At 37.1% G+C, this 16,187-nt stretch overlaps 1 protein-coding gene across 2 annotated transcripts in view; it reads left to right on the forward strand.

Annotated features, from left to right (window-relative positions):
* The first annotated feature begins 242 nt into the window (after positions 1 to 242).
* LOC106093306 (peptide transporter family 1) overlaps positions 243 to 16,187 on the forward strand; it is a 31,238-nt gene continuing 15,293 nt past the window's right edge. For both annotated transcript variants that reach the window (XM_013260356.2, XM_013260357.2), the window contains exons 1-2: positions 243 to 445; positions 15,914 to 16,137. In XM_013260356.2, coding sequence (XP_013115810.2) covers positions 430 to 445; positions 15,914 to 16,137 — 240 coding nt within the window. In that variant the 5' untranslated portion in view covers positions 243 to 429. The remainder of the gene's footprint in view (positions 446 to 15,913; positions 16,138 to 16,187) is intronic.

The following is a 16,187-nucleotide window of genomic DNA, read 5'->3' on the forward strand; positions in this document are numbered from 1 at the left end:
TGTGTGAATATGGAACTCCTACTTCAATTGCTCTAGATTTCGATTTGTTTTATGACAATACACCTAGAAACGATTACAGTCATAATAATGTCCCCGCAGTCTATGATCGAGCCTAAATAAACTCTCAACACTTCCAACACTCTATCTAAGGGTGTATAGGTAAGCAGCGTTCACACACAAGTGTATTGGTGTATGAAGAGAAAACTCTTGACTTAATTGTTAGCAAAAGTTCAGTTAGTCTGTTGAGTGCCGTTAACAGACGTGGACGCGTTTCTTTAGAACGTTGCAGCGCTTTAACGGCTTGTAATTCAAAACAAAGAGTTGTAACTATTCTTAATCCTGTGAAAGTCCTCAAAGTGCAAACGAATGTGGATTACTTCTGCCCAGAGATAAACATTTAAAAAGGATTAAATTATAAACGGCTACAATATGGCGGATGATAACGGTATATTATTTTTTAAATATCTATATATCTATAAATAAAAAAAAAATATTTTGTGTAAAATTTATAAAAAAAACAACCGCAGTTATTAATTCAACTTAAAAGACTTAATCCTAAAGTGTATGCGTTGCCAATTAAAAAAAATTATAGTGAAAATCGAAAACTAACATATAAGAAATGAAGGTCCGAGAACAATAGTTGGCACTTAAAATATGAAAAAATTATTATCAACAAATACAAAGGCATGAAGTTCGGCCGGGCCGAACTTTGGTTACCCACCACCTCGGATATACATATAAACACGCTTTCGTCAAAAACTGGTGAAAAATTCAATATTTATAAACCTACAGCTACAGTGAAATATAATCCGATTTCGACTAAATTCCGCATGGACGTCGAGGGATCTAATACAAATCTCTGTTCAAGACAGTAAAACAGAATATTGGTCTACATGGCAGCTATATCAACATATAGTCCTATCTCCATCATATTGGGGAGGGATATGTAAGGGTCTAATACAACACATTAAACCATATTTCAGATGTCCTGCCTGGACAAAAAAAAAAAAGAAACTGCGCAAAGTTTCAGTTCAATATCTATATTTTTTAAAGATTGTAGCCCGAATTCAACAAACAGACGGACGAGCGAGGTAGAGGCCACTGTAGCGCAGAGGTTAGCATGTCCACCTATGACGCTGAACTCTTGGGTTCGAATCCTGGCGAGACCATCAGAAAAAAATTTCAGTGGTGGTTTTCCCCTCCTAATGCTGGCAACATTTGTGAGGTACTATGCTATGTGAAACTTCTTTCCAAATAGGTGTCCGTCCCACTGCGGCACGCCGTTTGGACTCGGCTATAAAAAGGAGGCCCCTTATCATTGAGCTCAAACTTGTATCGGACTGTACTCATTGATATGAGAGAGGTTTGCCCCTGTTCCTTAGTTGAATGTTCATGGGCAAAATTTGCCGACGGATGGGCAGACGGAAATGGCAAGATTGAGTATTTCGATGTGCTACAAACGGTATGGCAAAATTAATATACACCCATTTTTCGGTGGTGGGTATAGCAATTAGGAGCCAGGGGCGCAGCCAGAGAGTGGTAGGGGGGGAGGCAAAGTGACAAAGTTTAAGTTAAATTTATTCTAAACAAAAAAATTTCAATAACATACTTTAAAATGGTCAAAACTTCATATTTATAATAGTGCACAAATACAACATTTTGCTGAGGCCAGGGCCGCCTTAAAATGATTTTTCTTAAGGATAAAATTGTAATGAAATTCTTAGTAGAAGCAGAATTTAAATGAAAATTTTTCTAAACAAATTTTCTAAAGACAAAATTTTAGCGTAATATTCTCTAATGACAAATTTTTAGCACGGACCGGACCCCCCTCGAAATTACTTTTTAAAGACAAAATTGCTCAAAAATTTCCAAGGACAACATTTTTATTAAATGTTTTCTAAAGACAAAATGTTAATGAATATTTTTTTAAGGACTAAATTTCTGCGAAAAACTCTCTTAAGACAACCTAACCTCGAGATTACCTTTTAAAGCTAAATTTCAATAAAATCTTGTATTCAAAGAAACATTTTTTTCAAAATCTAATTTGTATACCCTTTATCAAGGATGGAGTTATACTTGTCTTCGCTATTCCGTATGTAACACATCGAAATATTGGTCTAGGGCCCCATAATATATATATATATATATATATATATATATATATATATATATATATATATATATATATATATAGTCCTGAGCGCCATGACATTTTAAGTCGATCTAGCAATGTCGATCCGTCTGACTGTCTGTGGTAAGCACACTAAGCTAGGTGCTTGAAATTTTGCACACATACTATCCTATCAGTGTAGGTCGGTTGGGGTTGTAAATGAATCATATCGGTCCACGTTTTGATATAGCTGCGATATAAACCGATCTTGGATCTTGACTTTTTGAGCCTCTAGACGGCACCATGCTTAACCGATTTGGCTGAAATTTTGTATGAAGTAGTTTGCTACAGCTTCCATGAACTGTGCTAAGTGAGGTTCAAATCAGTTCATAACCTGATATAACTGCTACGTAAACTGATCTCGGATCTTGACTCCTTGCGCCTCTGAAGTGCGCAATTATTATACGATTTGGTCGAAATTTTGCATAAAGTGTTTTGGTACAACTTCCAACAACTGTGCTACATATTGTTCAAATCGGTCCATAACCTGATATAGCTGCCATATAAACCGATCTTGGATCTTGACTTCCTGAGCCTCTAGAGGGCGCAATTATTATACTTTTTGAGCCTATATGGGGCAATTCTTATCCGATTTGTTTGAAATTTTGCACAATGACTTCTACTGTGGTCTCCAACATCCAAATCAAGTATGTCTGGAATCGGTCCATAACCTGATAAGGCTCCAATAGCATGGCAAATTTTTTTTCCATTATTACTGGGAAAAAAACTAGCAAATGGAGGATGGTATATAAGATTCGGCTCAGCCGAACTTAGCAAGCTTTTATTTTGTTTAAATACCAACCACCATAGGATGGGGGTATACTTATCCAGTCGTTCTGCTTGTAACACCTCGAAATATTGATCTGCCACCCTATAAAGTAAATATATTCTGAATCATCTCGACATTCTGTGTCGAACCAGTCCTGTCCGTCCGTCCGTCTGTCGAAATCACTATTGCCATCGAAAGCATAAAGCTAGCTCCTTGAAATTTTGCACAGACTCTTCTTTTTCATGTAGGTCGGAATTGCAAATGGGCCATATTGGTTCAGATTTGGATATAGCCCCCATATAAACCGATACCCGGATTTGATTTCTTGAGCCCCTAGAAGCCGCAATTTTTATCCGATTTGGCTGAAATTTGAAACAAACTTGTGTTATGACTCCCAACATCTGTGACAAGTATGATCTGAATCGGTCTATAAACAGATATAGCCCCCATATAAACCGATCCCCGGATTTGACTTCTTGAGCCCCTAGAAGCCTAAGTGTTCACCTGATTTGAATGAAATTTAGCCAAAATCTTATGTTATGACTTATGACATCAGTGCCAAGTTTTATCCGAATCGGTCAATATGGTGATATAGGCCCCCCTAAGTACCGGTATCACGATATGACTTCTTGAGATCAAAATAATTCAAATACAAACTCAGGTAATAAGGGTACATTTTAAGCTGGATCCATGGTACGCAAGATTCGGCCCGGCCGAAATTAGCACGCATTCACTTGTTGATTTTACTTTCATTTCAATAATAGCAAGTTTACAAAAAAAAAAATTATATACCATTGAGGAAACTAGTGGGGTGCTAGAAGCGGTCGAAATTTTTATACCCTCCACCATAAGATGGGGGTATACTAATTTCGTCATTCTGTTTGTAACTACTCGAAATATTCGTCTGAGACCCCATAAAATATATATATTCTTGATCGTCGTAAATTTTGTGTCGATCTAGCCATGTCCGTCCGTCTGTCCGTCTGTCTGTCGAAAGCACGCTAACTTCCGAAGGAGTAAAGCTAGCCCCTTGAAATTTTACACAAATACTTCTTATTAGTGTAGGTCGGTTGATATTGTAAATGGGCCATATCGGTCCATGTTTTGATATAGCTGCCATATAAACCGATCTTGGGTCTTGACTTCTTGAGCCTCTAGCGTGCGCAATTCTTATCCGATCAGAATGAAATTTTGCACGACGTGTTTTGTTATGATATCCAACAACTGTGCCAAGTATGGTTGAAATCGGTCCATAACCTGATAAAGCTGCCATATAAACCGATCTTGGGTCTTGACTTCTTGAGCCTCTAGAGTGCGCAATTCTTATCCGATTGAAATGAAATTTTGCACGACGTGTTTTGTTATTATATCCAACAACTGTGTCAAATAAGGTTCAAATCGGTTCATAACCTGATATAGATGCCATATAAACCGATCTGGGATCTTGACTTCTTGACCCCTAGAAGTCGCAATTATTATCCGATATGCCTGAAATTTTGTACGACGGATCCTCTCATGACCATCAACAAACGTGTTTATTATGGTCTGAATCGGTCTATAGCCCGATACAGATCCCATATAAATCGTTCTCTCTATTTTATTTCGTGAGCCCCAATGGGCGCAATTCTTATACGAATTGGCTGAAATTTTACACAGGTCTCCAACATATAATTTAATTGTGGTCCGAACCGGACCATATCTTGATATCGCTCTAATGGCAGAGCAAATCTTTTCTTATATCCGGTTTTGCCTAAGAAGAGATGCCGGGAAAAGAACTCGACAAATGCGATCCATGGTGGAGGGTATATAAGATTCGGCCCGGCCGAACTTAGCACGCTTTTACTTTTTTTTGCCTAAGAAGAAATGCCGGGAAAAGAACTCGACAAATGCGATCCATGGTGGAGGGTATATAAGATTCGGCCCGGCCGAACTTAGCACGCTTTTACTTGTTTTTTTTTTTTTTTTTTGATATCATTATAACCCAAAACTGCCATTTGACTTGTGGTCTTTATATTGATCCAATTTTGTGGTATGTTCAATATAAATATTACCTACCAATGTATGATCTTTAAAGCCACCACACCTCATATGGTTGAATGAGTCCCCTCACCAAGGACGAAATGCGTCCCATGGCTTTCCTTTTCTACAGCATAAAAAAGCTTTGCTCGAGCTCGTCTCAAAAGAGAAACAATCGAGAAGTTATGAAATCTTCCCCATAACAGGCAAAAAACCTTAAAAATACAAATTCGACGGAGCCCGGCCAGGATTCGAACCTAGACACACAGCGATAGCCGTTGCGTTGCCTAGCTTTCGAAGCCATAAATCCATAAACACATGCGGTGGAAAAGAACAGCTAGTGCGAAATGTATCAAACTTTCTTAGTGCCGTACTTACATCGCTTTTTTTGTGCATTCGATACAAGTTCGACCTACCAATATATGGCCCTTGAAGCTTTCACACCAAATGTCGTTGGATGAAGGACGAACCGCGTCGCACATTGGTTGGTGTGTTGTGATCTCTGACTTTCCTTTTCTATTGCATAAAAAATCGATCATTAAGCTCGTCTCAAAATAGAAACAAACGGGAAAATTAATCCTTATAAATTTTTTTTTTTCAAATTTGAATTTTTTTAATGAAATATTTATCAAATTTTGTTTTGATAGAAAATTTGTTAAAAATTTAATTTTTTAACAATTTTTGTCGAATTTTTATTTAACAAAAATTTTTGGTAAAAACTTTATTTTTAAGAATTTTTAGTCAAAATCTTATTTTTATAGAAGATTTTCTCAAAAATTTTTTAGCAGAAAAAATTGTTTCTTTCATTGGACATTTTGTCTAAAGTTTGATTGTAAAATTTTTTCTACAATATTATGTCAGAAAATTAACGTTAAAATGTTGTTTGCCGTTTCAAATTTTATTCCGTTAGTTTTGCAAATCTTTTTTTATGAAAATTTTGTTTCAGTTTATTTCTTTCAGATTATTTGTTTATTTTTTATATCAAAATATTTCTGTTGAAATTGTTGAAATGAATGAGGAGGGATTAGAACCCGTCTGCTATGCAGACGATGTTATGATACTTCTAGGGGCAGGGATCCGAACCAGTCTTGCAGACGGCATACAACTGGGCTACACTCAGGGGCCTCAATGCTAACCCAGAGAAGTCTGAAATCTGCCTGTTTACGAGGAAGACGAATATGATACGATATCTGACATGGTCAAATACTTAGGAGTAATCCTGGACAGGAAACTGAATTGCAAGTGTCACATTCAGTAGCGTACCGTGCCGTATGCTCGAAATGGGGTCTGATGCCGATGTTAGTCCACTGGCTTTACAGGAGCGTACTCCTTTAAACAATTTTGTTAAAATTTTTTTCAATCCTAGTAAAAAAGGTATAATTCGGGACAAATGTGAGATAAAATATTTTTTGATTACGAATCCTGGCAGAACACCAGAAACAATTTTTCAGGGGTGGTTATCACCTCCTAAAGGTGGCGATGTTATTGAGGTACCTAAATATAGTACTGAATTCCGCCCCATTTCCATCATTTGTTACCTCTCAAAAATATTTAAAACAAGTAAAAAGGCGTTAAGTTCGGCCGGGCCGAACTTTGGATACCTACGACCTCGGATATATGTTAACCACCTTTCGTCAAAATCCGGTGAAAAGTGCATACCTAATGCCCCATAGCAGCTATATCGAAATATGTTCCGATTTGGTCCAAATACTTATAAGTACAAGTCATTGTTCAATTGTGTATAACAAAATATTGGTCTTTTAAGTAGTTATATCTAAAAATAAACCGATATGAACCATATACGACACGGATGTCGAATAGCATAACATAAGTCACTGTCCCAAATTTCGGCGACATCGGACAATAAATGCGCCTTTTATGGGCCCATCACCTTAAATTGAGATATCGGTCTATATGGCAACTATATTCAAATCTAATCCGATCTGCGCCAAAATTCAAGAAAGATGTCAAAAGGCTAAACCAAACTCACTGCCCAAAATTTCGCTGATATCGGACAATAAATGTGCCTTTTATGGCCCCAAAATCTTAAATCTTAAATCGGAGATGGGTCTTTGTGGCAGCTATATCCAAATCTGGACCGATCTGTGCCATATTGCAGAAGAATGTCGATGGGCTTAAGTTAACTCACTGTCCCAAATTTCGGCGACATCGGACAATAAATGCGCTTTTATGGGCACAAGACCTCAAATCGAGACATCGGTCTATATCCAAAACTTAATCAATCTGGGCCAAATTGAAGTAAGATGTTGACTGGCCTAACACAATTCACTGTCCCAAATTTCGGCATAATCGGATAATAAATGTGGCTTTTATGGGCCTAAGACCACCCCAAATCGGCGGATCGGTCTATATGGGGGCTATATCAAGATATAGTCTATCTTCGAACTAAACCTGCTTATAGACAAAAAAAAAAGAATCTGTGCAAAGTTTCAGCTCAATATCTCTATTTTTATTGACTGTAGCGTGATTTCAACAGACAGACGGACGGACATGGCTAGATCATTTTAGATATTTACGAAAATGGATATTTCGATGTGTTGCAAACGGATTGACAAAATGAATATACCCCCATCCTTCGGTGGTGGATATAAAAATTGGGCACCAACAAATGTCTGAATATCTCAACCGGGAATCTTTGTTGTCTGATAGGCAGACTGTAGCTTTTAATAACATAATTCGATATGTGTGTAGCTTGAAAAGAATGGTTTCTCAATTTGCGAATTCGCTCTATGGTTACAAATTTGACACGCTGCTTCAAATTAATATATATTAACAAGTAAAAGCGTGCTAAGTTCGGCCGGACCGAATCTTGGGAACCAACCACCACGGATTCTGCTAAAATATGGGATCTATATCTGGCTATAGACCGATTCGGACCGTACTTTGCACAGTTGTTGGAAATCATTACAGAACACTATGTTCAAAATATCTGCCAAATCGGACAAAAATTGCGGCTTGCAGGGGCTCAATAAATCAAATCGGGAGATCGGTTTATATGGGCGCTATATCAGGTTCTTGACCGATTTAAACTGTACTTGACACAGTTGTTGAAAGTCATTACAGAACACTATGTGCAAAATTTCAGCTAAATCGGAAAAAAATTGCGGCCTCCTGGGGCTCAGGAATTTAAATCGCGAGATCGTTGTATAGGACCTATCGGGTTAAAGACCGATTTGGACCATACTCAGAACAGTTGTTGAAAATCATTACGACAAATTAAGATTTACTCGATCTAACAGAGGTTGAGTATTTTGTTCCTTTAGAACGCGAAGCCTAGTTTATGAACGGCAAATTTTTATTCACACTATACTTTAGAATACACTTCCTCATGATTAACAGAACATCAGCAACATATACACCTTTGAGAAATCTTGTAATCATCTCAATTTTTTAAATGTAAAATCTTATTTTCTTTTATCAAACTTTCTTTCCAACAATATAAATTTTACTTCATTTTTATACCCTCCACCATAGGATGGGGGTATACTAATTTCGTCATTCTGTTTGTAACACCTCGAAATATGAGTCTGAGACCGTCCGTCCGTCTGTCTGTCTGTCGAAAGCACACTAACTTTCGAAGAAGTAAAGCTAGACGCTTGACATTTTTCATAAATACTTCTTATTAGTGTAGGTCGATTGGGATTGTAAATGGGCCACATCGGTCCATCTTTTGATATAGTTGCCATATAAACCGATCTTGGGTATTGACTTCTTGAGCCTCTGTAGGGCGCAATTCTTGTCCGATTTGACTGAAATTTTGCTCGTAATGTTTTAGTAGCACTTCCAACAACTACGCTAAGTATGGTTTAAATCGGTATAGAACTTGATATAGCTGCCATATAAACCGATCTTGGGTCTTGACTTCTTGAGCCTCTAGAGGGCGCAATTCTTATCCGATTTTATTGAAATTGTGCACGTAGTGTTTTGGTATCACTTCCAACATCTACGCTAAGTATGGTTTACATCGGTCCATGTTTTGATATAGCTGCCGTATTAACCGATCTTGGGTTTTGACTTCTTGAGCTTCTAGAGGGCGCAATTCTCTTCCGATTTAACTGAAATTTTGCACGTAGAGTTTTGGTATCACTTTCAACAACTGCGGTAAGTATGATTCAAATCGGTTCATAATCTGGTATTGCTTTCATATTAACCGATCTTGGATCTTGACTTCTTGAGCCACAAGAGCGCGAAATTTTGTACAACGGCTTCTCTCATGACCTTCAACATACGTATATAATATGATCTGAATCGAACAAACGCTTGATACAGCTCCCATATAAACCTATCTCCCGATTTTGCTTCTTGAGCCCCTACAAGGCGCAATACAATTTATTGTTCTTTTTGTTAAGAGGAATATTTCATTACATTTATAAGCCTACACTGTAACTATAAGATTTTCGTCTTGTTGTGTAGGTATTTATGTAATAAATAAATAAATATTGTACTCTCAAATACCTTTGCCACATCATTCCAATCGGTGTATCTTTCTGTTTTGGCGCTTTTTTATGAGAGAACTCCTTCTGAGATGCGGCAGCAAAATTTGATGGCAGATTCGATTAATTTTGTAAGCATGACATAATTGCTGGCATTTCCAGCAAGCCGACTAATGCTTAATTGTATATCCTTAGTGGCATGGAGCGGATTAGAATCCGCACTTTCCTTTCAACTTAACCTAAATGGTGCCTGTTTTAAGAGGCAAACATGGTCTAATAAACTTTACCACTAACATATCTTTCTAGTTAATCTTTACGACTTGTAAACTCCTTCCCATTTGATTTGTCACCTATATTTTTACGTATTATTCATAAATACCTTGCCGGAAAAGCTCATCATTAATGCACATTCGACATCGTCAACAAGCAGAACCATAAGCTTTAGAGTATGACTATAGATAATGATAAATTTATTGAAAAATTGTCAAATTTATAACGCGACAATATCTTTGGCATCTGTCCCATTTATTGTTTTATTAATTACATGAAGGTAATAAATTCCGAACATGGACTCCGTATGCTCTTCAACTACTATGTATGAACATATGTAGATACGTAGGGCTATATAGCAACCTCTATCGAGCCAAAATGAAAGTAGGTACTTGGCATTTTTATCATCGTCAATGAAGGTGTTGTTGGTGATAAACGACATAAAAAAACAAAAAAAAAACTTCAACGAAAGCGTCAACAACATTGATTGCGTCTGTTGTTTATGACACTAAGTAAGTCACTCAATGGCTAGAGATAAATACCTTGGGTGTTGTCTAATCGCAGATAACTTTAGTATCGCCTGCTCACAGTACCAATGGAATAATCTGCTTTGGTAGAATCATTCATTGATGGATTTTGAATAGGTACAAAAATCCATCGCACAATTTTTGCCAAAAAAGAATAATAAAATGAATAAAATTGTCAGAGAATGATTGAAAGCGTTGATAGATATGAAGGATGAATATGAAGTTTTGTAATGATAAGCGGCATTGTAGTTATAAAGTGTCATTTGATACAATTAATATCCAATGGACCCAAAGACTAGACATATTAGCTATGACGACGGCCATAAGGTTAAGGAATCTTTGACCAAAGTAGGGGAATTAAATCATGAATCATGCACTGGTTGTATACTACAGCTGTGAGCCCCATGATGGTATATGGTGTTGTGGTCTTATGTACGAGGCTTCGAAAATACACCAAATGTTAAATACATTTCACAATCGATTTTTTAAGGCATTTTGTTCGAAATTGGAATTCCCTACATCATATGAAAAAATGATACATACAATTGCAAAAGATTCCTATAGACATATAGACGGAATAAAAAATGTGAATAATCATTTCTGAAATTGATATATGGTCTTGGTAATACCCTGCCTAACTGTGTAGTGTGGGGTCTTATTAGTATTAACTTTCCTCTAGATTGTTTGAAATGTTCTCATACTTAACAGAAGATCTCGAGTGCTGTACTTAAGTTTTCTTTTCATTTCAATGAAAATTACTCAATTTTTTACTTCAATACATGCATGTATTTTACGATAATACAGACAACCAGTTTAATTGAAAAATCTCAAGAGTATTTTGCAATGTTTTTGAAGTTGCAATTGCTACCTCAATGGAAGTGATTTTTTAGTTGTCAATAATATTCTTATCTCTGCTAAATAATGTCAATGGAAAAGTCATTAATTTACAATAAAGTTCATAGAAAATGTAAGTAAAAGTGGAAGTACTTGCAGAGACAACAATTTATTTTCAAGCTAAATTCACATTCAGGAAATTCTTTTTCAATTCAATTGAATTGATTTTAATTCTTTATATTGTAAAAATACAATCTAATTCTTCAATAAATGTATATATTTTTGAAATATTATGAGTTGTATACCTGATGCTTAGCTGCTGCATATTGACTCTTTCATATTTGATTTTCAATAGAAGTTATTGATATTTTTATTATATTATATTTTAGCCGAACACGGCCCGCTCCGCTGCGCCTTCTTTAACTCTCTAATATATTTTTAGGGTTGGCACACTTCGCCTTGAATGTGTATATCGAATTCGTGCCACTGCTGCCTATGTCCACCTGTAACGCTGAACGCCTGAGTTCAAATCCTGGCGATGATATCAAACAAAATTAAAAGCGGTGGTGATTCCCTCTTAGTACTGGCCATACATGGTCATGTAAATAATTCTCCCCAAAGAGATGTCGCACTGCGGCACGCCATTCGGACTCGTCTATAAAAATAAATTCCCTTATCATTGAGTTTAAACTTGAATCGAAAAGCTTTCGAAACAAACACTTAGCTCCAAAATTGGATATCAAATTAGTTTTCTATTCTCAAATACCTTTCCACCATTTGAGTCCCATATTGTCATAATGGGAAAAGCGTTTTCTAGTCTCTAATACCTTTCCTTTGACACCTATATTGCGCCCATCGGTCCACTTTTGGTTTTGGATGGCGTTGTTCGGGTAGTGGGGAGGGATCGCCCCCATCCGATATCTCAAAATTATATAGCCAATGTTTCCTTCAAACAAACTGACACAATCTGTGAAAATTTTTTTAGAAAATAGGTTCAACCGTTTTTGATTCTACGGAACAAACAATAAAATCGAGTTCCATATAGTCATGATGGGTCATATGCGCATTTAAGGCGTTTTTGGGGGGTAGGGTGACCCCCTATACTTCGATCTGATTTTGTATGCCTGATTCATAATCTACTGCCGAATACCTTTCATTTGAGGCTCAATTGACATGAACGCCCAATATGTCTGTTTGGGGGAATTTTAGGGTTGGGGCGGCTCGATGGGTACGTAGACCCAAATTTTAATACCAAATTCGTATTCTAAATATTTTCCAATACATTTCATTTGATACCCATACTGTCCCGATCGGTCCACTTTTGATTTTGGGTGGTGTATTCGGGTAACGGGGGAGGGTCCGCCCCCTTCCGAAATCAACAAATTATAAAGTCTATTTCTCCTTCCTGACCATATTCGCCATCTACTCCCGAATAACTTTCATTTGAGTCCCATATTGTCATGATCGTCCAAAAAACCTATTTTAGGGGGTTTTGGGTTTGGGGCGGCCCCCAGTTACTTGGACCCAATTCTTATGAAATTCATACTCTACTCCCGAATACCTTTCATTTGAGACCCATATTGTCCACTTTTATTTTTGAATAGTACTTTTGGGGTAAGGGGGAGGGTTCGCCCCCCTTCCGATATCAAAAAATTATATAGCCTATGTTTCCTTCCTTCCTTCGGTTCATCCGTTTCTGAGTCTATACGGAACCAACAAACAAACACAAATTCAATTTTATATATAAGAAGATTATTCTTATTCTATTTAAACATTTCGAAGATAACGATTTACCACTGCCATTTAAATAATGGCTAAAGTAAAACAAATTGATAATTAGCTGTGAATTAAACTGCTATTAAAATCTTAGTCAAAGACGTCATCACTTAGATCCTACGATAATGATATACAAAGATAATCAAAACAACCTAGTAACACAATGGCTATTTTTGAAATAAACATATTTAACCCGAATCACCCTGAAATTTTCTGTGGAATATTTTTGTTCGATTTATTCAGGATTTATTATTTGAACGTTTAAGATTCTAGAAATATTGCGCTTAAGTCCGTAGGTGTTTTTTGAGGAGAGAAATATCCTGTTGCCTTATGGCAACACCAGGGCTGTTAGGTTACAAATTTTTTGTTGAAGAAAAAGTCAGGGATTGCTCATTTCGTCCCTGTACTTTCTTAGCGCGGCCTAATAGACTTCCCAATCATGTGTTGTCCTTGTGGCACCTTGGCGCTGAAGCCTGGGTTAAAATCCCAGCAAGAACATTAGAACAAATTCTCAGCGGGGGTTATCCCCTCCTAAAGCTGACGACACTTCTGAGGTATTTAGCTTGGGTAATCAACCGTGTTAACTTCTCTACTAAAGGTTTGTTGCTCTGAGGCGAGACGGTCGGACTAGGACATAATAGGAGATGCCCCGCTGTTTCTAAATGCAATGTTCAGGCGCAAATTTGCATTTGAATTAAAATAAGATTCAGACAAGTAGTGAGATTCGAAATAAAACATATAAATATAACAACTATTATTCTTCTTTAACCAAGAAACGAAATCATCCATGGTCTTGGGTTCTCAAGATTCGGCTTGGCCGAATATAGTACGTTTTTATATGTTTTCACTATTTTTATACACACCACCGAAGAAAGCGGGAATATTTATTTTGTGATTTCGTTGAAATACATCGAAATATCCATTTTCGATCCTTTCAAGTATATATGCATGTTCTTGGTGTTCGCCTAGATCTAAGATGATCTAGCCATGTTCGTCGGTCTGTCTGTTGAAATCACGCAACACGCTTTAAAAATAAGGATATTGGGAAGAAACTTTACATAGACATTTTTTCACATAGACAGAATGAGTCCCCATATAGATCTATTTCACAATTTAAGATCTTAGCCCGTTAAAAGCCGTCATAATTGTCCGATTTCACTGAAATTTGGAATAGTGAGTTGTGTTATGCCCAGGAATTCGGAGCGGGAACCTTTTTCCGCTCCGCTCCCCCTTCATCAAAAAATTTTCCGCTCTACTCCGGAATTTTTTTTTCGCTCCGCTCCTTTACATATTACATGACTATTTTTTTCAAATTTCTTCTTATACATACCGTCGTAGGGAAAGTGATATATTAATGTTTTCATTACCTTTTCAACGTCAAGCAATATTCAACTCCGATTTTATGTATTCCTAATCGCCCTCTATATCGGACCATATCTTTATAAAACCCCCATATAAACCGATTTCCCGAATTGATTTCTTGAACCTAAAGAGGACGCAATTGAAATCCGATTTACCTCAAACCGGTTTCGCAGAGGTTCGCATGTCCGCCGATGACGCTGAATGCCTGGGTTCGAATCCAGGCGAGACCATCAGAAAAAATTTTCTCTTTAAAGAGGTGTCGCACTGCGACACGCTGTTCGGACTCGGCCCCTTATCATTGAGCTTAAAACTTGAATCGGACTGCACTCATTGATATGTGAGAAGTTTGCCCCTGTTCATTAGTGGAATGTTCATGGGCAAAATTTGTATTTTTTGGTTTATTTTATACCCTCCAAAATTCTTGTCTATTTATCCATTTATCCATCCTCCCGATGTTACTTCCTAAGCCTCTAGAGTTCTGTTTTTGGAAACTAATTTCTCCTATAACCTCCAACATCCAAGCATGTTCTGAATACGTCTCTATTGCCTCCATATAAACGGATCATCCGACTTTACTTCTTAAGTAGAAGTGCTAGAAGTAATTACAATTCCTAAGTTCGGCCGTGCTGAACTTTGCATATCCACCAGCATGGATATATTTTTTATTTGCCTGGAACATCGGGCATTGTATCAAGCATAACACAGTGTCCATAGACGCCGCATGACCAAAGGAAAAGTTCTCTTAGCTTTCTTACCTCACATGAGCTGTCATTAAAATTTGTCTAGCCACAATGTCTAGAGGCGTTAGGTATAGTATAAAATTCAGATGGTGTCGTTCCAGTGTGGCTGTGATGTACAAAGAAACCATCTTTTGGATCTGGCTGAGTAGTGGCCAGTAATTGGGCTTTTGAAGCACCGTCCACCAGACCATAATACCATATAGTATTATGGGTCTGACAACTGCAGTATATACCCAGTGTATGATAGGCAGTTTTAAACCCCAACTTTTGTCAATGGCTCCCTTGTAGTTGTATAGGGCAAGAGTTGCCTTTCTTGTCCTCTCCAAATTGTTTTATTTGATGTTCGATTTCCTGTCTTACACCCAAACACCCACACCTGATTTAGCTGAAAATTGGTACAGTGAGTTGCATCAGACGCATACACATTATTACCGAATATTTTGCCGATCGAACCATTTTTTGACATAACTCACATTTAGACCGATCTCTATCTGCACACTATCTGTATCTGTATCTGTTACCAAATTACCTATGCTGTCGATGTGAGAGTATGTGCCTGTACTAAAGCCATCGATCTGAAAATCTCGATTCGCTCATACTCACCTCTTACCATTTCTTTCTTGTTTCTCCCTTTTGCTTTTCTCTCGATGACTTTACTATACTGACTGCACGGTTCAAGGTCTTGTGCGACGCAGTGTGTAAATGATCTCTCTAGGCGCTCGTAAAATATATACTTGGTCATTTCGTCTTTGTCTTCGGTCGTGGTCGTGGTCATAGCCACAGATAAGACTGATATAGAAAAATTTGGCTTTTAAGCGAATTGTGCCTAATCTCTTATCCACTATGATCATAAATCCACAGCAATATTTATGTTTCATATCATGGCAGCTATAGAGTATCTAACTAAACTATATAAAGTTTTTTTTTTTTTTTGAATTTATTCAGAACTTAGAGAAGAGATACTCATCTTATTTTTGTTTTTAATAAAATTTCAGGAGGCAAGCCAGCAAATGGCAATGTTTCCGAGAATGCGCCTGCCGATGCAATTGAAACTGACACCCCAGTTGCCACCAAATCGAATGAGATTGAAGATAAGCCAACTAGCGAAAAGGCAAGAGATTTTGTGTCAGCCATTACACCAAGCAAACTTAGTGATGAACCAGTAAATAATGGAGAAGTTGAAGCAACAAATGTTTCCGAGGCTGAAGGACAAGTAAAGGTATGTGCATAAAACCCTTGAAAATTATTAAAAAGAGCTAAAAAAAACAT

Source organism: Stomoxys calcitrans, chromosome 4 (assembly GCF_963082655.1).
Source record: "Stomoxys calcitrans chromosome 4, idStoCalc2.1, whole genome shotgun sequence".
In the NCBI taxonomy this organism is placed as follows: domain Eukaryota; kingdom Metazoa; phylum Arthropoda; class Insecta; order Diptera; family Muscidae; genus Stomoxys; species Stomoxys calcitrans.